The sequence below is a fragment of the Artemia franciscana genome, chromosome 7 (assembly GCF_032884065.1).
Source record: "Artemia franciscana chromosome 7, ASM3288406v1, whole genome shotgun sequence".
NCBI lineage: Eukaryota > Metazoa > Arthropoda > Branchiopoda > Anostraca > Artemiidae > Artemia > Artemia franciscana.
Window position 1 is genome coordinate 6,837,705 of NC_088869.1, and position 27,343 is coordinate 6,865,047.

The window sequence follows — 27,343 nt, forward strand, 5'->3', positions numbered from 1 at the left end:
TGAGGATGACAACCCCCTACAGCCCTCAGGACAAGGGTTGTGAGTTACGCCCTGTGGGCATGAAAGGTTTTCTATAGAAAAGGTGGTCGTATAAACTTCGGATGGGGATGATTGGATTGTCAATCAGAAGTTTCCATGCCCGTTTTAAGATTCAAGCTGATCGGCGTGCAAATACCCCCCCCCCCCCCAACACATTTTTTATTTTCCCTAAATTATCTTATAGACATTTTGAGATAGCTATTTGTTGTCACAGAAACTTAGAAAAAGGCTCATTCGATTGAAAATTGAAAGGGCTAGTCCCATTTTTAATAATCAGAAAAGATTGAAGGGCGACAAGCCCCCCCCCCCCCCCCTCCTAGACCATCAATTCCCAGGACGCATTCAATAAAACTTTGAGATAGCCATTTTGTTCATTGTGTTTGAAAAGTTTGGGAATTATGTATTTAAGGATGACACCCCTCCCCCCACAGCCCTCAGCCAGTTGTAACTTAAGCCCCGAGGGCATCTTAAGGTTTTTATGGAAAGATGGCCGTATAAACTCTGGAGTGGGCTTATTGGACTGGAAATCAAATGTTCTAGTGTCTTTTTAAGAGTCAAAGTTATCGAGGGACAGTCACCCTTCCTCTCATCCCCACTGAGGCACCCACGTTGTATTTTCCCCAAATATATCCGATAGGAGTTTTGAGATAGTCATTTGTTCAAAAATAGTCCAAAGATCATATAACAAGGCCTTTGGGGTTGACAGAATCCTTCAGAGTCTGAGAGTAAGGGTTGTAAGTTCTGGTCCCGGACTATATAAGGTTCTTATGGAAGGAGTGGTCGTGTGAACTAGAGAAGATGTTCAGTTGATTGAAAATGTCTAGTTCTAGTTCTCTTTTAAGAGTCAAACATGATGGAGATTGACTAATCCCCCCCCCCCCTTGACATTCTCTTTGCCCGAAACACATTGAATTGAAATTGTGCTCCTAAAAAAGGCTAGTTTGGAAACCCTTGAGCGAAGGAGGTCGTCGTTGTGTCTCCGTTTTTTAAAAATTGCAATAATGAACCCTCAGGCGGCAAGTATTTTCCCCAAGTGTCACTCACCATCCAGATTACGACAGCCTCGAGCTGTTTCTGAGCCTATCCCAGTTTTGTACCCCATTCGCTGCGTTATTTCCAGATATGAAAAAACCTTTGTCCCCTTCATCACAGAAAAAAACAAATAAAATAGCCAACTAGTTTCTCTTCTTTTTTTTTTGTTTTTTTTTTTCATGTGAGTTGCTTTGGGTCGTTGTACTAATTTGCTTGCCCCTCCCCCCGCTGTTTTGGTTTAGTTTCCCTTTTAATTCATTGGTGTTTTTCGTGTGTTTTACGCTTCGTTCTTATTTTGTGAGTTTTTTTACTTTTTTTTTAGTGTCCCTTTTAATTTGTAGATATATATCTTTATTTCTTGTTCTTTTCTGTATTATTTGATTTTTTTGTCCCCTTCCCTTTTTTTCTGACTTGTATTTGTTCATGTTTAGTTTGACTGATTTTTTTCCGACTCATAATTTGATTATTCATTGTTAATAGTGTTTTTTGCTTTGTTTGCTTTGTTAGTCGACTCCGAAGTCCGAATTCGGCCCTCTGAGGGCTTGTGATAGTGATCTTTTAGAATTAAATATCTTATCTAACAGAATAAAAAGAAATGAATTTTCAAGCAGGTATAAAAATTCATAGTAGGAATTACCTTTTCAAGGTCAATGCAATAAGACATAGGGTAAACGTCAAGTAATAAAATGGTTAAAATGGTGAAAAAATTCTTTGTAAAGGAACTATGGTAGTTCTATACTATCGAAATCAAATCCTTTACTTCAAACTAAATATATATTGGTACTCTTTCTAATTAGTGTAGTATGGTGTTAATTGCTGGAAACTGTCTGGAAAAGAAGAAGACTGCAATGGTGAAATTCAGAATAAAGGCATTTCAGTACAAAGACCATAAAGTATATTGATCAGTTTTTTTTTCGTTTTTCTTCATTCTTTTCACTCTCCTCACTTTTTTTCCTTTGGCTTGCTATACGGGTTTGATTAAAACGTTTTTATTTTTATCCACAATATAAACATAAATAAAAATGACACTACTAATAAATTATTGCAACAAAAAAAGGTCCTAAGGACTTGTGTTGCAAATTTCTGCTATGATTTATATCTTACAAATAAATATCTAGACATCAAGATAATACTATTAATTATTTTAATACCATTAATAATACTATTAATTATCAACCCTATTGAAAGTAGTGACTGAAAAAGAGGAATTTACTATAAATGCCGTTGTTTCAATGTATCACTTGGTATATGATCATCAATACCTTAATTTTTAGTCGCTTTTTTGGCTTGTATAGTCTTAAACTTCTAAATGCTCTTTCCTTTTGCCCTAATAATTTTTTTTTGTTTGACTTAATTTGAATTTTTTTTCTTTCTTCATATGCAGAGTCAGTGAATCATGTAAAGTTAATTACAACTCGATTTTTTTTAGCACGAAAAATTAACATAATAAAATCAACTTTGTAAAATTAATATAAGTAAAATTAGTAAAATAGTAAAATTAACATAGTAAATAGTAACAAAGTAAATAGTAACGAAGTATTAACATAGTAAAATTAAAAAGTAACATATTAAAATTAAAATTAACATAGTAAATGGAAGCCAGACCAAATGGATTAAGCAGCTTGCTTTGCTATGAGCGGGTATTAGATACTTTTATAACTTCAGCAACTACTGAAAATATCCCATTCAGCTTAGGTCATGAATATCCTGAAAAATATCGAGTTTGAACTATCTTTGGGTGTCAGAACTATGATAAAGATGTCCCATTGTAAAATTGTGAAAAAAAAACAAGTTAAGGTTGAAAAGAGAATAAAACAAAATAACGATTGGATAAAAGAATGTAGAAATAAGAAGCAGGGTATAAAAACTGAACTTGTTCCTCTTAGATACGGAAGCCCTGTTTTTCTTTTCTTTAGTTATTTTCCAAAACTGAGTTCTTATGAGAAATATTTGAATATTTCAAAACGATTACAATCTGACTTAGTATTTACTCCGTAATAGTCGAAGGTGCCGTTTTTTACATTAATTTCGGATTTTGTTTAAAATATATATTGTCATTTCAGTCCATCTGTGAAGCAAGCGTTGGGTTTCGCTGCAGGAGAATGCAAAAAATCAAAGAAGTTCTTCACTCCAAAAAGACTTGCATTGAGGTAAGACTCTTTATAAAATCGTATATTCCAATATGTAACGTAGTTTATATTTTTTATTTGTATTTTTTTTTATTTCAGCTCCTTAGCTTAACTTTCTTTATGAGCCTAATGTCTGGTATGGACTGCATGAATTACGTAGATAACTGAATTACGATGAATTACGTATTGTTCCTTCGAGAAGAAGTTTGCAAAATCATTAAGTGTTTCTGTTAGCCAGACCGCCCTTTGGACAAGGTCCCTGGAAATTATGACATTTCACAAATTCAATTTCGTGTAATTTTTATGATAATGATGAGTTTTTTATTGTCTTTAAGCCCCCCCCCCCCCGGTCAATTGCTGTGTACATATCTGGCCGTCTCTATATTATAGGATGTACTGACCCTTAGTGTGTTGCAAGTAGGCTTGGCATATTTCAAAAAGAAGTGAGAGGAATTTTCTTCCTATCCGATGCTGTATTTACGAGTGGTGCCATCATAAATTCTGAGCCAGTAAAAAGCGGGCAAAACATGATTGATTCTTTTGTATGAAATTTTGATCCTATAAAAGAACGAAACGTTTCTGTATCTCAGCATTTTCACAAGTTAACTCTCTATTTCTCTCTGGCGCATACTTGATTGTAACTGTGACATGTGCGACATGTGCCCGAATATACTCATGTAAGAAACTCTTATGTAGATAGTTTCAAATGCGAAATAAATCCTCATATGAATTACTAAAAAATACAGAAAACAGCCTGTTAAAATTTCACGAGAAACATCATTAAAAGATTTCAATCAGTATTTGAGAAAATGACTGATGGGTTATTGCAGCAGAAGTAGTTTTGTTTTCAAATAAACGGAGAGGGAAATCAGAGGCTTTGAACTTGTCAATCAGAGCTGATCATTTGAGCTTGAAATCAGAGGCTTTGAGCAGTAGCCAATGACTGGAATGAACAAGACGCTTTGTATTTTTAGTACTTTCAAAAGAGCTATATATTCTAATTAAATGGCCTTTGTGATTCAGGGGTCATTCTTAACGAACTTGAACAAAATTCGAACTTTAGCGTAAAGAGCGAGGTATTGACGAGGGGGTGAACCCCATATACGTAATAAATTCTGTTCGTTGTAAGTTTTAATGTTGCTCCTTACTTTCAGTTGAGAAAAACTTTTTTTTTTTTTTATTTAATAATCCTATAAAGCGGGATTGAACCACGCTTTTCGTACAGCTTACTGTTTGAAATACGGTCTGTCAGTCGAGTACTCAAAACAACCTGTAGACAATTTATCTGGAAAACATCAAACAAATCTTCCTCTGTTTTTCGGAGCGTCCATGCTTCAAAACCGTTTTTGATCACTGTTATCTCTATAGCTTCAAATATCCTAATCTTGATTCGTAGGCTTATCTTCCCATTTTTCCAAACTTTTTTAAACTGTGAAAAAACACCTTGGGTTTTGGGTAATCTACTTTTAACATCTTCACTACACCCTCCATCTTTCCTAATAATACTACCAAGGTAAATGAAGCTGTCCACCTGATCAGTCTTTTCGTTACCCAATCCCTTTCATCTTCAATTATTCCTAGCCTTAGCTAGTTAATCTTCTTAATATTAATTTTCTAACCTATTCTAGCACCCTGAAGTCGCAACACCTCTAAAAGCTCGTACATTTTGCCCATACCTTCATCTAGGATGCTTAAGTCATCAGCATAATCCAAATTCAGGAAAGTTTTACTTCCCCATTTGGTTCCATATTCTCTCGTTGCCTTTCCTATGTTCCTTAAGGCAAAGTCCATATAAATAGGGATAGAACACAACTCTGCTTAACTCCTGATTTAAAGCAAAACCGGCTATTAACCTCATTTCCTACCTTAAACCGCATATCATAAGATCCTCGCTAAAGCTCTTCTATAAGCTGAATCATACGCTTGCTCATAATCTATTAAACTGAGGACTAAAATCGTTTGATGAATCAGGCACCTCTCAATTATTGACCTCAACACAAAATAATACCACATGATACTAACTCACATACAGGGTATATAATATTAACTATGAAAAATCATAACAATTGCAAAAGAAAACAAAATCAAAAAGGCAAATGATCAATATATTTTAAATGTTTTAAAGCTAAATGGATCATGGCTACAAAAAAGAAATGCTTCAAGCATTTCTGCTTGTTTATAGTTTAGTATCATTGAAAATATGTTATATGAAAATATGTTATATAAATATGTTAGAAAACTTGAAATCAAAACGCTTTGGCCCGAATCGCGCTTTTTCTGAAGAACTTTTTCTCAAAAATGCTCGAAAATTCTAGACATGTTTAACTCATTTTCACCAAAAACTTAAACTCTGGTCTTTATTCGGATATCGGATATAATCAGATGATATACAGAACAGTTTTGACAAAGAAGCACTTTTTAACACGAATTTGAGATCCGTACTTGAGAAAAGCAACGGTGTAAACTGATGATTATCAGTTTGGCATTTTTTTTTGTACACGTGACGGGCATCCGTCAGGATTGAAAAGAGCCATAGACCATATTTTTATATTTTACATTTCTCTTATTTTTATATGATCTATCGCTTAAACAGTTCTTGTACAAGCCCCTTCTCCTCTCTGTTAAACATAAAGCATTTTCACTAATATTTCTAGCTTTGTTCCTAACTTTCTTCCCTAAGACGCCATCAGCAACTTCACAAATTATTTTCCTAAAATTACATCTTCCATCTTCCGCACTTTGAAATCTTATACTCTCCGTTTAGTATTCAACTGTTTATGAGAAGTCTCTCTCAAATTCTCATCCTGGAGTGTACCAACGTCATAACTTCCCGTAAGGTGGTTACCCTTCCGAAATTTTAGCTTTAAACTAACCCTAGAGCCTATTAGATACTGACATCTACTTTTAACGTCAATAACAGCAATCCTATTATTGAAGAAAATTAATTAACAAAAATAATTAATTTGAATTTTTTTTTAACTAAAATTAGACTTAAAAATTCAAAAACTAAATTATACCGGTTAAAAAATTTTCATCGGTAAAATTTGGGTTTATAGATCTCTTCACAAAATTATTATGGAAACTGAACATGTTGCTATGTATTTTATATGTTCACTTAACCCACTGAAGAGCCCAAAACCCAGCTTAGTGAAAATAGTCCTAGATTGGTTCCTCAAGTGATTCGTACAACATACAAAAATGTTGACATCTTAACAACGTACGAACATATAATTACTGAAAAGCTCAGTGGTACTTATGTTAAATTTTTAAAATTAAATTCTAAATTATTCTTTTAACTATTTAAATTAAATTTAAAATCTGTATCATTTTTGATTCGTTTTAATTTGTTTTTAATTCGTGTTTAAATTCCAGAATTTAATTGTGGAATGTTCTTTTAACTAATAAACTAAATTAATTAACTGAAAATAAATTGATTTTAAATTTCAGTTTTTTATTTTAAAAATAAACATTAAATGCTAAAAATTAAAGCTAAACTTTACTGGTTAAATAAATTTTAACTGGTAAAATTTGTGCTTATAGATCTTTTTGTCAAATTATTATGAGGACTTGAGATTATTATTATCTAATTTATATGTTCTACTAATTAAGCGATGAACTGTGAAAATCTAGCTTAATCAATGGAATCGTGACGAGTATGAGTTAGCATTAATTAGGATCTTGCTGAAAAATTACCAAAATCAGTTATATAAAGCTGATTGCCTTCTTAAAGATTGACTTTTGGAGTTATGTTACTGTTGAAATAAATTTCTCTTTCATTTATATAATTCAGGAATCAAAGCAAACGGATTGGGCCTCTTGCAGCAGCGGCCCCTATTAATAAAGCCAAAGAGATGAAAAGGCGTCTGAGTCTTGGGAAGAAGGATAAAACGGTATTTTTCTTTTTTTTTCTCTTTAAGCTTTGAACTAACCTGCTTTTATGTGCCACCAAAAAAAGCTGTCAGGATCTTTGCGCCTTTTTATTGGTAGTTGTACCCTTTTACGTATTTCCTCCATCTTATTTATAGTGAGATAAAAAAAAATACTTCTTAATTGAAAAACCCTAAACCTTAGTTCCTCCAGTGCCTCCAGAGACCCATAGGATGTCAGGGAGTAGCCTCCAATTTTTCTTCAAGTGGTCCGCTGGATAGATATCTTCCCATTCCGGGAAGAGAACCGTCTGATGTGCTTTTCTATCACGTTCATAGGTCCAACGGAGGACCAGCCTACCCGGGATAGTTGTGAAACGCCATTCGTAAAACATTAAAGCAGCTGAATTTGGGTTTTAAGTTATAAATAAGCTGTTCAGAAGCCAAATTGACATGTTGTTTTTTCAGTTTACATTTATTCAAAATTTGTAGCCCAAATTGGAAAATTTATTTTGGCCATCTAGGGCTAACTAATTTTGTATTTTAAGCTAATTAATTTTTATGTAATGATTCTCAATAAAAAAAAATAGTCGCAAACAAAGCCCCTGTGCCTTTGGATTACCAGGTAATCGGTTTGGCATCTGGCTTACTAACATGGCTTAAAAAGAAGTCAAATTAAAAATCAAAATAAAAACGGCTGAACTTTTGCAAAGGACTTAGAAATAGTAAGAAAAGTATATTTTTATTTAAAATTGCTGTTGAGGTCAAAATACGATACAACTTGTCTGATAGATTTTAGTTAAGATAGACTGTAAACCTTATAAACGGCGTCTACTGTAAAATGTGACAAGTCATTATCTTAGTGTAGCTGTGTCGTCATTATGGCTTTTTTAGGCCACGTGACTCGTGCTTTTTTATTTTTTCTGGAAGCTCCAGTCTTCTTTGGTTCATTGTAAGGCTTAAAAGACGAATTAGCCCCATTTGAAGCGGCTTTTTTCGGAAAATTTGATGAACAATGAATTTTTTTCCTTAGCCAAATTCGCCTGAAAAAGTCGTAATGACGGCACACCTTAACAGTGCATCGAGCGGAAAATCGTCTTTTCTATGCTAATCTATCTTATAACGTCATGAGAGAGAAATATTACGTCATGACCAACGGGACGCACATTCTTCTTCGGGGGTGACGTGGGGCCAAATCTAAACTTTTAATTATCAACTCCCCTACTATTTTAAGCGTTTGCAGTTTTTTTCTTCTTTTTTTCTATAGCAACACTCTTATCAAAAGTTATAGACACGCCGAAGTATCTGATTTCACCACGATGGATTTTATAAGCCAAGAAGTGGATAAAGCAAGATAAATAAAAACACCTTCAGGGAAAAGCTTTTTAAGGCTGGAGATTTTTTCTAACTCTTTAATCTTAAGGGGGTGCATATCTCGCTTCAGGTGGGTGACAGGGGCTAGGCGTGATATGAAATTTCAAATGGCATCTATAAATTATTACGTATTTGAAATTTACTATGAAAGAGGAGTAGATTTTGTCTGGACAACTTTTTCGGAAGCTGTCTGACTCTTCCCCTAAAGCTGAAATTTTTGGACCTTAAGTGTATTATTTTCGAAAAAAGCTTTGTCTTAAAACTACTTCAGACAAAACCTACTTCATATTGTTTACAAATACGTAAATATGTCGTTTAAGGAGATGTCATTAGAATATTCGAATATGCCCCCATAGCCCCCTAGCAATGGAATATATGTCCCATAAATGTTGAAAATTAGAGAATGCTTTTGATCTCCTGAATGCTTTACTCGGATATTTTTAAAATTTTACTTAATATTATCTAGGTGTCCCTCCTTCCACCCCCTCGTTTAATTATCTTTTCCTATAAATTTTGGGTAGTTTTACGCCCAGGCTTTGGGTAGTCCTCATTGCCTGTAAGATGTCAACGAACTGTGTAAGTTTGTGTCAACAATTCAAAATTGTACCACCTGGCTTGTTTAATTTCGGTAAAAATTATTCGAACAATCGATGTAGTGTGTGTTGACTATACTTCACTCCATCATTCCATCACTGCTCATGTACTCCAATCGTTTCCCAATTGGCGATTTTTGTCAAAACACACCCTCTCCTCCCGTGTCGAAATATTATGATTTTAGGCTCTCATTAACTTTTTTAGATGAATTTGTGCTTTTTTCTTATTTTCCCCTCCTTTTTGACAGATCAAGCGACCCTCCCTTCTTGAAATATCAAGCGATCCTCCCTTCTTGAAATATCAGGTGACCCTCCCTTCCTGAAATATCAAGTAACCCTCTCTTCTTGAAATATCAAGCGAACCTCCCTTCACCCCAAAGAAAAAAGAAACTTTTCGTCTAGTGCCACTCCCTACCACCTTTTCAAATGGCATTGATTGCCTGGCTAATTACAATTACTGATAGCTAATTCTAGTTACATTTAGAACCTTATTTTATATATTTAAGTGTTAAAACAACTGAAAATAAAACTTTTTAACCTTTAGCTACCCAATCCAGCTGTTCTCTTTTCAAGGCTTAATTTTTATGCCAGGCTAAAAGGGTTATGCACCTCTTCTCGGACAGCTATGCTTCAAGATCAATCACGAAAAAAAAATTGCCTGGTGGTAGAAAAAAGAGGAAGGGTATTATTTGTTTTGAAAAATGAAAAATATGGTATTCAAACGAAAAAAAAATAATTATTGTAGACTTATTTTAAGAAGAAGAGGAGCTAATTTATCAGAAGAAAGAAAATAAGGTCTGTGTGGTTAAAATATGCAATAAATGTCTTCATAAAACAACCAAGAAACAAAGATCTAAATACAAAGCAAATTAGAAAAAAATGTTAGCATGAACAAACACATAAAGATACGTAATTATTGTAATCCTATTAAGCCTGGCGAATACATAAACTGTATCCACAAGAGGATATTAAAACTCAACCAAAACGTGTAAAATTAACTTAAGCCATCTAAAAGGGAAACAAGATCTTAAGAATAACTTACGACCGTTAATAATATATTTTTTTATATTATTTTTAAAATTATGGGGGTCAACAATATGCTAAACACTATTCGGAAATTAGGACTAATTTGGGGACCCTGGACGTGGAATGATTTCGATGGTGTTGAGTATGTTTTTAACCCTAATTTTTTATTTCACCTCGAAGTCAGATCATAGGTACAGCATCTCGTTACGGGCGGCTATAATTCACAATCTCCTAGCAAAATCTAAAAAGTATTGCCTATTATTGGAAAAATAAAAGAGGACATTGGTTATTTTTGGATGTGTATAATTGTGGTATACTACAAGCAAGGGATTTTGTTCGGTCCAGAATCCAGATTTTTGTTTGATGGGGGTAAAAAAACCCTTAAAAACGCGTCAAAAATCTATTTATGTGCATTTCTCTAACGTTTTTAAGAGTGGGACAAAAGGGGAGCCTTCAGACAAAAGCACAAAGCACAAAACTATCAAAAATCTTCAAGATACAAAATCTCGAAAAGGTGAAGATAAATATGAGAAAAGATGGATAAGACGGTGAGTAGAACCAGGATTGAATGGTACATCAAAATATCCAGTAGTAATAAGCTAAAATTTTATTAAATTTTAATTAGTAGTTGACGATATCATTAACATTAATAGTTATTTTTGGCTGTTCATAAATTTTTTAAGTACTACGAGCAAACTTTTCCTATTAGTTTGTCAAAACTGGTTCAATTTTGTAAGTAAAAAAAATAGATTGCATTAAAAAAATAATTAAACAAACGATAATAATAAATTATTTTATTGCTACTCATTATAGAGGGAATTATAATAGACGTGCATTGGCCAAACTTTATTCTACTTTCTGTGATTATTCTGTCCTTTATGCTTCAGGTCTTTTCCCCCTCTTGATAATGGAAATTTAAATATAATTCGGATAAATTAACTCTAATTTTGAAAATTTCTTCTGTATCTTATACCTTGGACAAAAAAACCGGATTCTTGTTAGAAAATTTACAGATCCTGATATAATTTTAAAGTTGGAGGTTCTACATAGAAAGCTCTTCGGTACAGCTTCTGCGCGCCTGTCCCCTCACCACCGTCTTATCCGTCTCTTCCATTGATTTTGTGTGTGTATTTGTTTTTCTCTTTGTATTTTTTTATATTTATTCTTACTCCCATATTTACTTTATGTATCGTGTGGGTGAAAAATAAAATAAATAAATAGATATTTTATAAAAGCAGGATAAATACGAAAGAACATAATCAGAAAAACAAAAATTATCAAGAGGGCAAACATCATCAAAAAACACAAAGCTAGTAATCAAAGGAAAAAAGTGTAAAAAATAAAATAAAAAATACAGACTTGGGCTACTAATCAAAGATAGTAATCAAAGTATAAAAGGAAAAAGTATGTAAAAAATGAAATAAAAAATACAGACTTGGGCTGTACAGACTTATTAATATAGACTTACTTAGTTTCGTTCCCGAAGGGACGAAGCTAAATAAGTGAAATAGCGGATAAACGGTGTAAGGATCTAGTACTTAATGGGGTATGAAAATATCCAACAGTAATAAGCTTAAATTTGATTAAATCTTTATTAATTTCCTTTTCCATTGAGGTGCTCTATTTTCAGCAGGATAGAGAAGAGTCAAGTAAAGGGCGACTTTCAGAAGGTGCTATTGCTGGTGGTTCACGCCGCTCACACCCCATAACTGCATGTTTTTTTGGTGCTGATTCGCCTGAAGTTTCTCAATGCATGTTACTAACGGTAGTTCGCTTTAATGCTTGCTTGTTAAAGGTGTATTGTTGGCTATTTGCAGGGGTGTCTGCGCATGCTTCATCTAGGATAGCAAAGTAAATAAATCTCAGAAACTGACTTAATTTATAGTATAAAAAGTCCCTGTCAGCAAGGGTAATTGTTTCTTTAAAAAAAAATCAGCCATTCAAGTTTTCAAATTTATGATTTAATTTAGGAGTAACTGGTAATTTTAGGTATGAGTATCAAGGGCGCATCCAGGATTTCTTTCCGGGGGGGGGGGGCTGGTAGATACGAAGCTGTAAAAAGACGCATTAAAATTTGTTTACGCATTTTTGTTACGTTTTTATGAGTCGGACAAAATTTCGGAGGGGGGTCAAACCCTCTAACACCCCCTCCTGTCTGGATACGGCCTTGATCACCATAGATGTTTAAACTTAAAGTATTGTGCTGCAAGCCTATAAGTTACTGAACATTCTTAGCTTTAACTCCATTGAGCTATGACGTTCAGGAATTAAGGTCAATGTTCACATCTCTTTCAACCCTTTCCTAACTAGCATTACGAATACGCATATTCTTTAATAGATTTGACTTAAAGCGTATGGTTTTTCCAGCCCGACAGCAACCATCCGGGGTCAATATTATAAGGTTGAGATTTGCAGTTCCAATTGGAGCTTGTAATTCAAGGGGTGAAAGGGATTCAAATGTACGAGTTTAAATTGAAGGGGCTTATGAGGAACTTATTTTGAGTTCATCAATGCATGTTACTAGCCGTAGCTGCTTTAATGCTTGCTTGTAAATGGCATACTATTGACCATTTGCAGGACTGTCCGCGCTTCGTCTGTGCACGCTGTCTGCGCATGTATGGTTCGTAAATCTTTGTCTGCGATTTATTTATGGCAAATAAATCGCAGAAACTTTATTTTATTGGATTATTTTTGTGCTTTCGTATGGTTTTTAACAACAAATACAACAATTGACAACAATTTTTCTATTTGACTATAGTAACTATTGCTGTTGCCTGAAATGCTCTGTTAGTACAAGAGCAGATTGTTTATAAACAAGCTGTTGAGCAGGACAATATTCCGTGAGAACATGGTTATATAAACAAAATTATTGCTATATTTAAATCATATAGTAGTAATAGACTAAAATATCTAATATTAATATATGTTGTCACACTGTATTCTTAGCCAAAGATGTCTTTTTTTTTTCTTTTTTTTAAATACAGTTTAATAGAGAGAATTTCAAGCGACCCAGCAATTTATATTTGGAAATTTCATTATAAGTATTGTTACCTTTTTTTTTTCTTACATGATATTTAAAACGTGGTTGAAACTGTTAAAACATCCGTAGCGCTTTTCTTATGGAATGTTCGTTTTCTATTTCTAGTAGTTTTTTTTATTATTGTTTTAAATTTATCAATTTTTGTTTCTCACTCCTAATTCAGATCCACATTTGGATTGTGCAACATAACGTGACTAAAAAGGGAAGTTTCTGTACCACAATCCTTATTGTTGCTTAAAATAGGGCACTAGAAGTTTTAACTTCCAATTTTTTTCTTAAGTAATGCGAATTGCAGTTAATTGGACTCTAACCTTATATGAATGATGCAGAATTTCGGTAAAACTAGCGAAGCTAAATGCTTATTTCCAGATAAGATTAATTTTAATCAGAAGTGATATATTAGTGTTACCTTACTAAAGAGTCATGTCCTTCCCATTTTTCCCCGACCATTTTGTAAGGCATTTTCGCAAAAATCCCAACACTTAACTGCAAAATTTTTAGAATATTTAAAGACACCAGAATTTATTTTTGTACTACAGAATATTTGAACTTTTGTGACAAACTCAATTCTGAGCCATAGGTGTCATATTGCCAGATTTGCAAATCTTGCAGTGGCAGCCAAAAATCGTTCACTGGCACCCAAAAAATATTTTGATTTTCTTAATTTTTTTTTCAGTATTGCCTAGCTTTTTAAAAAGTAAGTTTTGAAAAGAATTCTTCTCAAAAGAGTTACATCCAATTATTTAATTATGTTAATAGATTTTCAAAACTTCAGTAGTTTTGTCTCAAAAAATTATGTGATGTTTGATTTTTGTAAATCCAGATGTTAAGGTTTATATTCCCAATGCAATTTTGGCCTTCTTGTTTATCTGCTCTCCTACTGTTTTAATATATCAACGGAAGGTGACAATTTTTCTATCATTTCATAGCTTGCTTCGGATTGGACTTGAACCCTCTGGATGTAGAATAAAGATCATAGCGTTGCAGCTGTGATGGCCTAATGATCACTATTGCGAGGCAATACAGGTGAGAACTCCTTTTAGACTGCACTTGAACCCTCTCAACGTGGAACAAGGGTAGCAGAGTTGCAGTAGCGATGATCATTTTTGCGAGGCAATACAGGCAACAACTTCTTTTGGATTGGGTTTGAACCCTCTAAAGTTTGAGTAAAGTTCAAAGCTGATAATTCCTACCAAACTTATTTGATATCCATATTGCCTCCCTTAGGGGAGTGGATGATAAGAACCTAGCCCTTCCCTCACAAAGGTTGGATCGAGCAAAAGTCGGATTTTAAGTGTTTTTTAAGCTAAAAGTGGTCATTTTTATTCATAGGGCTACCGACCAAAGGGGCTACTTAGCCCTTCCCTCACAAAAGGTGGGGTCGAGCACAGATATCTGAAACCGTAAATGTAGCTTTTTGCTTACTTGTACTTGCTGCAGGACCAAATGTGGTGCCTCACCCGGCATCTAGAATACTTCGTATGGCTGGCTTCCATTTGTCGCGGTTTTTTGCCAGCTCTTCAGCAAACCGGGGCCAATAGCTTTCCCACTTTCTGCCAAAGTTCCGAAATCCATTAGTATTATCGAGGCCTTTTTTGACAGTAAATTGCCCACCAATTCTTCAATTGACCGCCAGGACGTCGGTGCCAATCTAGCAAAGGAGCAGCTAGAAGCAGTTGCTTGATCATGCGATCATTAGGTCTTCTCAGGACATGGCCAATGCAGCGCAGTCTTCTCTGTTTGACAATTGTGGCTGTTGGCTTGATGTTACAGCAGTGGTGACACACATTAGCATTTGAGACTCTGTATGAAAATCGAATCTACAGGACTTTTCCGTACAGTGGTGGTCAAAGATGTTTATACCGTGGAAATGAAGCGCCTTCAGTGGCCAAGTCTCAACTGCATAGAAGAGAACAGATCTAACAGCTCCTTTGTAAACACAAATTTTTGTCTTTAAACTGACCTCCCGTCGGTTCCACAGATGGTGGTGGAGTTGAGAGAATTGGCTTGGGCTTTGTTCTGTTCTGTAAGTCAAGGTTACAGCCTCCACGAGAGTCTGTTAGCGAGCTAAGATAAGTGAAGCTATCTACGTTTTCCAATTCCTGTCCCTAAAGCGGAAGCTGATAATCCAACTGTATATTTAGGTCCATGGCTTTAGTTTTATCTTCATTGGTCTCCATACCCAATAGCTGAGAGAAATATGCTATTTCATTTAGCATTACTTGGGTAGTTGCTGGATCAGCAGCAATAGCAACGGTGTCATCCGCACAGTCCAGTCAGGTCAGACGTGTTAATACCCAATCCCATAATGATACCATTAAAACTCGAGACTGCTCTTTCTAGAATCCAATCTATACGGCAATTAAACAAAACGGGGGACAAAAGGCAGCCTTGTTTTACACCACTATCCACATAGAAGGGCTCAGTTTATTCACCCAGCGCTCTTACAGTCGAATTCCATTGCTCATAGTAGATGTTCAACAGCTCTATGAATTCAACCGGCACATCATCTTCTGCCATGATTTGCCTAAGGGTTTCACGGGTTACAGATTAAAAGTAGTGACAAATCCTGAAACATGGTAATTATAGGGAGGTTGTAGCGTTCACATCGTTTTAGAATAAGATCAAGAATGAAGATCTGATTTTTACGTGTTCCCTCGTCTCTTGTAGCTTTTGGCCAGGGTGTATTAAATTTTGCTAGCCTGTCTAGTAATTAGGCTGGTCAAAAATTATGTTGATTTCCACCTTCCCCTCCCACAGAGGATCAGGTACATACCATAACTAAAAACACTAACTATTGCTTGCTACCATGTTTGACTAGGGTCTGACGTTCCCTCCCGACAGGTGTGCTTATGACAAGAGCTGATCCACCCCCCTCCTTTGTTCTCCCCCAAAAAGGCCGAATTGATTCTTGAACTGAACAAGCATAACTGACACATCAAGTATTTCATCTTACTAAGTTTCACCTGACTTCGTCGACCCGGGAAAGGTACAGCGTATAAATCAGCCCCTTACTATCGACTAAACAGTATGAGCAAAATACCATTTTGATGGATGTCCTGAATAAATAAACTTACCATTCCCTCCTCTCGCTAATTATCCAACGAGGGTGAATTGGTCCTTAGGCTACTTCTGCAAAAAAAAAAAAAAAAAAAAAAAAAAAAAAAAAAAAAAAAACATGTAGGGACTATATGCTATTGTCTATTCCCATTAGGTTTTATTTATATCTGTAGAAGCCATGGTGACAAGACTTGAAGGACCACTCCCCCTCCTCCATTTAAGGTTAGATCAGGTATGAACTAATGTTTGATTGAGATCAGCCAATGCTTTCTGGTAGAGATAATGATGGTAAGAATTTAGTAGCCCCTTACTCTGACATATGTCAGTATGTGTTCAGAGACCTGAAAAGCATACACAGGGCACCAGATTTTACATCTTACCAACATTGGCTGAGGTCTGGCAATCCTTTCTGGTAGATACACAATGACAATATCCCAAAAAGTCGCGTCCCTTCCCTACGCACTGGATTGTAGCTGGCCTTGTTTCAGTTTAATACTGTGCCTTAAAATCACTTCTAAAGATTCGATCAATATCGAAAACTTCATAAAATTCGACGTCAAACTTTTATGTTAATTAATTTCTTGAAAGGAAACGGTTGAGGACAAAAATGGTGACATCTCAAAAATTACCCTTATCCTTTTGTTTTTTCTTCATTTAACATTTCCATTGATAGATTATATTCTAGTAATATTCTATAGACTAAGTTACTTTCAGACATCACTTTCACGTCTAAAGATCGTTTTGGGCATTCCCCCACTAAACAGGAAATTTTCAAAAACTTAGCTAAGCTGTTATTAAAGGGAGGATCAACAGGACAATGTATATCAGGAGGATCAAAGTAAGGTTGAATATATGTTGCCCTCCTGATCCACCCTTTGAGAAAAGCTTTGCAAATAATTTTTGGCATTTTGAAGTGTGAAAACGTCAGGTGCGACTTTTAGGGGTGGTGAAGACGGTATGAGGGTTTTTTTCATATTAATTCGTTTTATCTGCTCTAAATAAAAAATTCGTCTCATTCTTCATTCCAAAAAGACATTTCCAAATGCAATAATAATACCATACATAGAGTAGCGAGATACCACTTGGTCAAGCTGCAACCGACCCAAAGGCCATAAAATATTTACTAGTTTCAATTTCAACTGACAGTTTAAACACAAAAAAAATAATTACTAGACACTTTAGAATTCGGTATATATAGCACATATTTTTGCATCACCCTGACAAAAAAAAACTCAAGGTAGGTGTTGAAAAGGGATGCTCAAAATGTGACCAAATCGCTACATGATGACATAGCAATAGAGAAAACTCTATTTACTTTTTTTTCTTTTTTTTTCGTATATATTACAGTTTTTTCTTTATAGAAAGGTAATATTCAAAATTTGACTAAACAAAAACAAAACAAAAAAAAAACAAGGTGGGTATTGAAATAATACCAAACCGTTACATGGTGCCATAGCAATAGAGAAGACTTCATTTGCCATGTTTTCTTTCTTTCTTTCTTTTTGCATTAATTACAATTTTTCTTTATAGAAAGGTGATGTTCAAAATGTGACTGAATCTCAAATTGACACTAATGATGGAAATGTAGATGAAGAAAAGCCAACTGAAAGCCTAGAAGCTCAGTACAAGGATTTGAAATTTCAGGTGAAGTTTGTCTTTTAATCGCTTTTATTTAACTTCGTCTATTGCGGGATCAAATCTTCAACATTAAACTGTTGAAAGGAAGTCATACTCGTTTACAGGCATAGCACCATACCATATCCATATGGTAGAGGGTGGGCCAAAAGTCACTGACCCATTTCAATTTAAAATAACTTTTTTATTTTAACAGTTATATGCATGAAATTTTAGTATCATAAAGTCATGGCGATGGAAATTGATTTTCTATGTCGTACGTATACCGTATCACGTTATATACCGTACGTTGTGCGGTACTGAATTTCTCCATAATTAATTTCCAGGATCTGAAAAAATAAAAATATTAAGAAAAAAATTAATTAAGAAATAAAAAAGGTATTAAAAAATAAAAAGGGCCAGTGACTTTTGTCTTACCCTGTATATATCCATATATACCATACCATATGGCTCCTTACCATATCCAAGTAATGTTGGGCCACTGGTAATGGTGTGGTCTCGGCACTAAATTTTACAGGAGAGATCAAACAGTGCTGGAAACTCATTAGTTGCATGGTACGGGGTACGTACCTAAAAAAAAGAAAAAAAAAAAAAAAAAAAAAAAAAAAAAAACGCTAGAATTGAAATTCTCAAGTCCAAAAATCAAAACATGGGTAGTCATGAAAAATTATGTTAGGACTATTCAAGGACGACTTTCTGTGTCGTCGTCCCCCCTTTCCATGCTTTCATTCTTAGACCTAAAAATTATAATCCTTCCGGGTAGAGGGACTTTCTGTTTTTTTATACATTTTATTCGCATTGGGGGACCTTTGTCGTTATTTACGAAGAAGTTATGTTAGAATGAAATAATTTATTTTTCTGTCCTGAAAGATCAACCAAAGATTAAAAAGACATAAGTAAAAAATAATGAAAAGAGGCTTTTATCTCCCAATTAGGTCCACAATCAAAGCATGAGGCAGTGATGACAAATTAAGTTAGAACTATTAAAGGACGAATTTCTGTGTCGTCATCCCCCCCCCCCATGCTTTAACTTTGAGACTTAAAATCAACTGATAAAACTTAGGTTTAATCTAATCTCTTTAAGCCGTGTTTTCTAGTTTCTAATTCTAGCATTTTTTTTTCTGTTAAAAATCAACTGATAAAACTTGTTTTGAGTAAGAGACTAGAAAAAGAATCCAGAGAAATAATCTGATTTTCGCATTAAATGTACTGAAATTTATTTTTTCAGAATCAAATGAACTTTTGGTGATTCGCTCAGTTTAAAATGACTGTTAAAATTTCAAATGACTTTTTACGTTTCAAAACTAAAGGATCAAGTTCGAATTGCAGCCGTATTTTTGGAGTGAAATGTAATCTGACTGCATTAATCGATCCACAATGAAACTTTGATGAAAGATATACCAGTAACCAGGGTCGCATAAACGTCTTTTATTCTCAGTGGGGGGCTTTAGAAAAGAAAGAGATTATCAAGGTTTCTGTGTGCAAAAAAATGTTTACATATATTTTTGTCACTTTTATACGGGTCAGAAAAAAAAATTGGGGAAGGTGGTTCAAGCCGTGTACACCCCCCCCCATTCAAGATATGGCTATACCAGTAGCTTATTTTTTATGTATAAAAAAGTTGACGTAGACGCTTGTCTCGTTACTCTGGAGTTACTCTTGGGGAAACTTTGTTATTAAAAACACCAAGACAAATATAAAAAAAAAGTTTTCCTACCCGTAACTGGCTGGGGGATAGGGATGAGCAGACTTGTTTATGCAAACGAGAGGTTTTTAGTCTTTTTTGGTTTGGGGCTCCCTAAAAACTGCTCCCTAGAAGCAGTGTGTAATAAGGTACACACTGCTTCTAAGCTAGGAAATTTGCCTCTTTTTTCTTTTAATTAGTATTGTTAACCTTCTTTTAATTAGTATTGATAAAAACCAACAAAATCAGTAAACTTAGTGTCTAGTCTAAACGTGAAGTAAGAATTATGTGATTTTAGCCAGGGGTTGACACGAGGAAAGGGGCAGGGGATAATTGTCCTTTCTTAGATGTTGGGGAAATATTTTTTTATTTTCATTAGAAAATGCCTCCACCCCCCTAGATTTTGAAAAATACAATTTTGTGTATAATAATAAGAAAAATTGAAAAATACCATGCCTTTTCCCTGGATTTTGAAATAGATCATGAAAATCCTTGCCCCCCTCCTCCCTACAGTTTCGTAAACTGATGCCAATGAGTTAAAATGTTTAGTTCGAAATACAGTATAAACTAGACTTGTACCTCCGAATGTGACTTTAGCTGGGGGTTGGTACGAAGGAAATGCAGGGGGTAATTGTCCTTTCTTAGATTATGGAAAAATATTTATTTTTCTTTAAAAAAGACCCCTCCCCCTAGATTTTGAAAAATACTATTTTGTATAATCATAAGAAGATCGAAAAATACCATGCCAGCTCCCTCGATTTTGAAATATATGACGAAAACTCTTGACCCCCCCCCCCCTCCTCCCTAAATTTCGTAAAATGGTGCCAATGAGTTGAAGTGTTTAGTTCGAAACATAATATAAACTAGACTGGTACCTCCTCAGATATTAAAGAACGGATAAATCCGAAGTACAAATTTCCGGTTTCTTAATTTAGTCGTCGATGCTTCTTTGTAGGAAATTGACCTATGGAAAAATCCATGAAAAATATGTAATTTGTGCTGTATATTTTTCACTTAGGGAGGGGGACTAAAGTAAAATGAAGCATTTTTAGGAATAATATAAGTAAGCATGTCAAAACTTTTTTTTAAGTTGTTTTCGGAATTCATATAATTTCCTTCAGAAGAGGAGCAATATTTCATTGTACCAGTGGTTTCTCTTTTATAATTTAAGTTCGCTCGATTTTCATTCTTTGTGGAAGTTACTCCCCATCGGTATTCTAGATAACAAATTCTTGCACTGTGTTATAGTCTTTCGTAGATATGTTTTCTTCAAATTTTAAATATAATAAGTACAAATTTGTTGGAATTAAGGCTTGTTAGCTCAGTTGGTTAGAGCGTCGTGCTAATAACGCGAAGGTCGTGGGTTCGATCCCCTCACGAGCCATGTTTTTTATAGTTGTGGCGAAATTTACAGTCAAGAGTTTGGCATTAATGACAAAGATGTGGATGAACTACTTTCATCTTTTTTTTTGGCATATTTTGAGTTCTTTTCCGTAGCCTTTTGCTAAAACTTCGAGATAGCGTAAAAAGCTTAGGCGTAGCCAAAGGGTGGGAATTTAAAAGACCCGTTTTCTAATTGATATTGAATAAAAATATGTACTTGAACCATTGTATTTATGACTCGTTTAACTATTTTACGTGCGCTAGACTATTAAACACGTCGAAAATAACTTGAGTTGTGTTAGATTAATTCAAGTCATGTTAGATATGAACGACTTGAATAAGGTGCTCGAAGTGGCATTGCTACGGTCCATCCTGTCTTTTGAAGTGGATAGTGGATAGTCAGCTATCCAAGTGGATGGGGGATGTGCATTGTACATCCGGTTTCAACAGTCTCATGGAGGTGTAAAAAGTACATTTGGTTATATGAAGGCTTATACCGGATATGCCGCCAAATTGATTGTGTCATAAATTTGTCTAAAAACATTAAGAGTATTGATGGTTCGATCATCGTTTATATTGAATAAGGCTAAAGCGAAGCATGAATGTAGGCTTAGATTTATTTCTGAATCGGAAATATTAATAAAAACCTGACGAAACTTCCTTAGAAATTGTTAAGAGAATTCCGCTTTCCAGATATGTGGATTGGAATTCACAAGGACAGGAGCCTAAACTCCATTTAGAAGGGATCAAAAAGACGGAGGAATGTGTATTTAGGTATTTCAGTATCGGGGCAACGAAATATTGCCCCGAAGATCTTCCCCGCTGGCTATTTGATAAAAAAAAAGGCGACTAATTTTACCCCCACGTTCATTGAACATGTTCAGTTGAATGCATTTAAAAAAAACAAAATGAATGTGTTACACGAAAAAATGCCCTTGTAAACCCATAAAACCTTTGGAAGTAACCAAAAATGTGGCTAGCTCAAGCTCGTAGGTAGATATTCCAAGAATATTTTATAGCTGTACAAGCATGAATTGTAGCTTATTGAGCTCTGAAGTATAATAAGCAAATAATTAATTGCAATAGTTTCAGTAAATTTCTCGAGCTTCTTGGGTTACTTCAAATTTAGCTGGCTTAACTTATCAATTCTAATTTTAGCTCTTAATTTTTAAGTCTTTTTGCACTCTTTTCCTTTTTTTTAAATCAAGTCTTGTCTCCAAAGCCCGAATGTCTATTTGCAAAAATCCATTTTAATGTGAATTTTTGGATAATGAGAGCCAAAAGAGATGAATATTGGTTAAAAATAAATAATCGGATGAATAGAGCCAAAAGAGAACTTTTTCGGCAATGCAATGTTAACGTTATTATTTTTACTTTCAGATAAATATGGCTGCACAGGAATTGATCGAAGCTGTCAAGGACGATCCTATATTGAGTCCACGCGTGAATGAATCAGTCACTCGTGCTGTTGCTGAAGAATTTCAAAAATTAGTCGACGACACCTCTGAATTGGCTCAAAACTGTACACAATCTAACGAAGTTGTCAAAATAATGAGTAAAGAGTTGAAAATTCGTCGCAGTGCTGAGCATAAAGTCATTCGATCTCCCAGTGCAAGGAAAATTGGTGCTGTGAGACGTCGATCTCGTGAAGTTCCGAAAAGTCTAAGTCACAAGTCATTGAGCTCACCGAGACGTAGTCGGTCTCGTCTGACTCGAAGTCACTCTGCAATAGTTGGTGGTAAAGTAGTCAAAGTGACTCCTCTTTTAGTTGCAAGAAATATGGATCGAACTTCGGTACGAAGCAACCTTAGGCGAGGGAAGCCTAATACTGTACGCACAGGCCTGCCTGAACCTAGCCCGTTGAAAAGGCGATCTAGAGGAAGATATAGTATGGAGGCTAACTTTGAAAGAAAACAACTCAACTTTAGCAATATGTCGAATAACTCGATTATAAATACTACCATCCGGGATGAAACTCAGCCTGATATTTTGGAGAATTCAAGTTCGGATATTGAACAGAGAGGGTCTGTTCTTAAGATCGTTAAAGCTTTTGAAAATGACTCTGTACTGAGCAACTCCTGTGATTATACCCCTAGTAAGCGGTTAAGTAACGGGTATCATTCAATGGATCTAAGAAATAGCCCAAAATTTAAAAGTGTCCCTGAAAATTTGGAAGAAATTGGCTCGACTGACCTTAAGTCACGTAGAGAATCTATTGTTTGGCAAAGTGCTGAGAATTTTATGAAAAGTTTTCAACCCATTGAAATTGATAAAAAGCCACGAGATTCAATAAAGCGCTTGCGTGCTGAGAATGCTGGAAAAGTTCATGAAAGTGTTAAAATATTTGACCACAAAGAGGATCCTTTCTCTCGAAGAATAGAAACATACCAATCACTGCCTGTCAGATCTCGTGGTAAATCTGTCGGATCCCAGTTACCAAAATCAAGCATCACGAAAGAAGGGATAACTCCCCCTGAAATTCGGTTAATTGATACAAAATGTCAAAAATCAAATGTATTGGCGACACCCAGGTCGCGTGCTAATATTGATCAACTTCTTGCACGTAGTTGTGAGAAAAGGAATGAAACACCGATTAAAGTCAGACTAACTCCCGGAGAATCTGCCTTTCAACAGGAAAATATTGAAGTGTTGTTGTCAAAAAACTTGCGTCTTGATGAGATAACAACTAATGAAGATGCTATACTGACAACACCGAGATTTAAGCCTTTCTTAACACCTCTTAAGGATAAAACTCCGAGAATTGGACGGAGCAAAACTCAACGGCGAGCTTCACCGCTAAAACCGCTTCTTATTGGCGAAGTACGACGTCGGTCCCCTCGTTTGCAATCATCCCCCAATCTTGCCATTAACTATAATCTTACACCAAAGCCCAAGTCGGATTTTAATTTCTAAATACAATGCATGTTTAACGTTTTATTTTAGATTGCCTAAGGCCCATTAACAGTGAGATTTTACAAATACTGAAACTTAGCTAGTGGTAATTTGAGCCAATCAGATTTTTCGTAGAGTTTTCAGACTGACGAAAAATTCCATGAAAAATCCTGATTCGCTTAAATTGACGCTAGTTAAATATTGGTATTGGTAAAATCGCACTGTGAATGGGGCTGCAGTGAAATTAGCATCACCTTCTATGAGAACTGTCTCTAGTTTTATCGTACTATTAATAGTTGTTTTGATATACTAAAATTATTGGAAAATAAAGTATTTCAACTGATTAAACGCTGTTAAGCAGAAAGCTTCCAGCATAACCTCCAGTTTCCCCCGGTCAGTCGTAAACTGTAGAAGCCAACATGAATTATTATAGATCCTTGTCGAAAAGACTCTTAAAATAATATACTACTCTTGAATAAGTAATACTACTACTTAATAATTAATGCTCTTGTCGTGAATAAAGAGTGCCTATAGTTTGACTTGACAAAAATAAGTTCGACTTGACAACGTTGTCATAAAATGCTATATGGCACCCAAATATAGAATTTCAGTACCATTTTCGGAGTAGAAAGGCTGGATGGGGCTTTTGAAAACCACAGACAGCTGTTTAAGAGCTAGTTTGACAGCTAACTTTTATATCTGGTCACTTTTAATAAAGTAGACTTGATAACGCCATCAGAAAGCGCCTTAATTATGGCCCTCAAAAATGCACTTTGGTTATTTTCCATTAATTTATTTTTTCAAAACGCCAAAAAGGGACCATTTTCAATGAAAATCCGCCAAAAAAAAAAGTGAAAAAAGAAGCCAACATTAAGTATTATAGATTCTTGTCGAAAATACTCTCGAAATTATACTCTTGTCGTGAATAAGGAGTGCCAATAGCGCAAAAGTGTAGCATGATTCTTTCATCTATTACAATCGCGCTTGCGCAAAATATTCACTTCAAAAGAAATTATTGGCTATCAAAGCATATAAAAGATACTATGTGTTAAAGACTTCGTCGCGGATGAAACTCCTCCCTGTGATTATTAAACTTCTTGTATTATGTAAACAATAGCTGTAATTGTAAGTTCATTTTTAAAAATATGGAAATTTTCCTCTTACTTACTAGCATGATAATTGTGTGGTTATGGCTCTCTTGTGAATAATTCTCGCAAAAATAAGATTGAAAAGTAATAGGATAAAAAGTAATGATATAATTTTCAGATAATTTGATAACAAGAAAATAATTTAGAAAAAGATGCTTAAGAAATAGGATAATATTTTGATTTGAAATGAAAAGAGATAACATTTTGCATGAATATCACTTTCTAATAATAATTCATGAATAAATTACCAATCTACCAATTGATTATTTAATTTCAATTAATACTAGTCGTATAATAAAATAAATAAGGAAAAAATAAGATAGTTTTATACAAAAATTGAGAAAGTTCTTTTTAAAAAAGTCCCAACAAAAGCTGGCTTACTAGCATGATAATTGTGTGGTTATGGCTCTCTTGTGAATAATTCTCGCAAAAATAAGATAGAAAAATAATAGGATAAAAAATAACGATATAATTTTCAGATAATTTGATAACAAGAAAATAATTTAGAAAAAGATGCTTCAGAAATAGAATAATATTTTGATTTGAAATGAAAAGAGATAACATTTTGAATGAATATCAGTTTCTAATAATAATTCATGAATAAATTATCAATCTACCAATTGATTATTTAATTTCAGTTAACACTAGTTGTATAATAAAATAATAAGGAAAAAATAAGATAGTTTTATACAAAAATTGAGAAAGTCTTAAAAAAGTCCCAACAAAAGTTCTTCCTTGTGTCGGCAAGGAGCCGCCGTCCTTTGTTCTAGGCGTTTACCCTCCGGAAAATCTCCCCCGCGGAAAATACCCCTACCGGAAAATACCTTCCCTCCCGTGGAAAATAAGGCTTTCCAAATTTGAGAATTTCATTTGAGTTTTTTTTTCCGTAGGGTGGAGTAATTTCGGTACTTGTGTGTTATACCCTCTCACTCAAGCTTACGCTGTGTAAAACTCGAGAACAAACCGATTTCTTTGTTAGTTTCTTTCACATTAGCGCTAGACAAGACAAGTGACAAGATAGATGGGAAATGTATAATTTTGGCTATATATTTGTACATAAGGGGGGGGGGATAAAGTATTTGGACAGTTTGAAGTCAGAAGACAATTTTTACTTATAAAATGCAGAATAAAATTGACTATGATTTACCAGACTGTTAAGATTAAAATAAAAATAACTATTATTGTTATGTTATCTCCAGAACCGCTAAAAGGTGAAAACAATTTTTTTTAACTAGTTAGAAAAACTGAATTTTTTTGAACTAGTTAGAACTGAATTTTTAAACTAAGAAATGAAAGCATGAGGCGGTAATGACGTATCTTACAACTATTCAAGGACCTTTCCGACAGTGTACACTTCAATGCGAACAAGGATACTAAATCACTCGTTTTCACCTTTTGTCTCAACTTTTTTTAAGCTTTTTTGGTATCAGGAAGTACGAATTTCATTTTTTACTTTCAAGTGTATTTGGATATAAAACCGTTAAAAACGAAGCTGTTTCAATATTTCCTTGGAAATGAGACATGAAAGAAATAAATAAAGGAAAATGAGGATTTTTTAGAAATTAGTTAGACAATTTTGTGTTCAGTGTCGATCCGACTCTAAAGAAAACTCAAGTTCGATCCCCACTGTGGGTAAATTCTTGGTTCCGGTACTGTTCTTCAGAATTTAATGTGCCTTAACTGCAACTGTAATGTTTTGTCTACAATAAGAAGGGGCAGATTCAGGGGTGGTTTTTGGTACGCTTGCCCTCCCGAATGTCGAAAATTGCCCTATTTACTGGGTCAGAGGGGCAAAAAAATCTCAATTGCTTCCCTTCCAAATATTAATTCTGTATCCACTCCTGACAATAAGTCATAGATGTAGTGTGCAATTTGAGTTTTCGCATGAAATATTGCCTCCTTTCAATCTATAGATAAATGTAGGTATTAGAAACATGTGTATTTAGCTCTTGTATGTTCAAGCTGTTTCTTCTTTGTTGAATTTTTTTTTTATTTTTGGACTTCAAGTTTTGTACTCGTAAATAAGTTCGAATAAAGTTAAATTGTACTTGGGTGATTTTTTTTTCCAGATTCTCTATATGTTCAATGTAAAATATGTATTGATTAGTTCGACTTCGTTAAATGGTCGTATAGACCCCCGTTCAATGTACAATACATATTGATTAGTTCGACTTCGTTAAATGGTCGTATAGACCCCCGTTCAATGTATAATACGTATTGATTAGTTCGACTTCGTTAAATGGTCACATAAACTCCCGTTCAATGTATAATACGTATTGATTAGTTCGACTTTGTTAAATGGTCGTATAAACCCCCATTCAATGTATAATACATCTTGATTAGTTCGACTTCGTTAAATGGTCGTATAAACTCCCGTTCAATATATAATACATATTGATTTGTTCGACTTCGTTAAATGGTCGTATAGACCCCCGTTCAATG

At 34.6% G+C, this 27,343-nt stretch overlaps 1 protein-coding gene and 1 non-coding gene across 4 annotated transcripts in view; both read left to right on the plus strand.

Annotated features, from left to right (window-relative positions):
* LOC136028785 (uncharacterized) overlaps positions 1 to 26,948 on the plus strand; it is a 65,643-nt gene extending 38,695 nt beyond the window's left edge. Inside the window, exons 9-13 of one of the 3 annotated variants that reach the window (XM_065706688.1) lie at positions 3,135 to 3,221; positions 6,991 to 7,090; positions 11,690 to 11,824; positions 17,690 to 17,803; positions 22,242 to 26,948. In XM_065706688.1, coding sequence (XP_065562760.1) covers positions 3,135 to 3,221; positions 6,991 to 7,090; positions 11,690 to 11,824; positions 17,690 to 17,803; positions 22,242 to 23,774 — 1,969 coding nt within the window. In that variant the 3' untranslated portion in view covers positions 23,775 to 26,948. The remainder of the gene's footprint in view (positions 1 to 3,134; positions 3,222 to 6,990; positions 7,091 to 11,689; positions 11,825 to 17,689; positions 17,804 to 22,241) is intronic. The other 2 variants (XM_065706689.1, XM_065706690.1) reach the window with 2 other exon arrangements.
* Trnai-aau (transfer RNA isoleucine (anticodon AAU)) lies at positions 20,789 to 20,862 on the plus strand. Its single transcript has one exon. It is a non-coding gene; the product is annotated as a tRNA-Ile (tRNA).
* Positions 26,949 to 27,343: the final 395 nt, after the last annotated feature.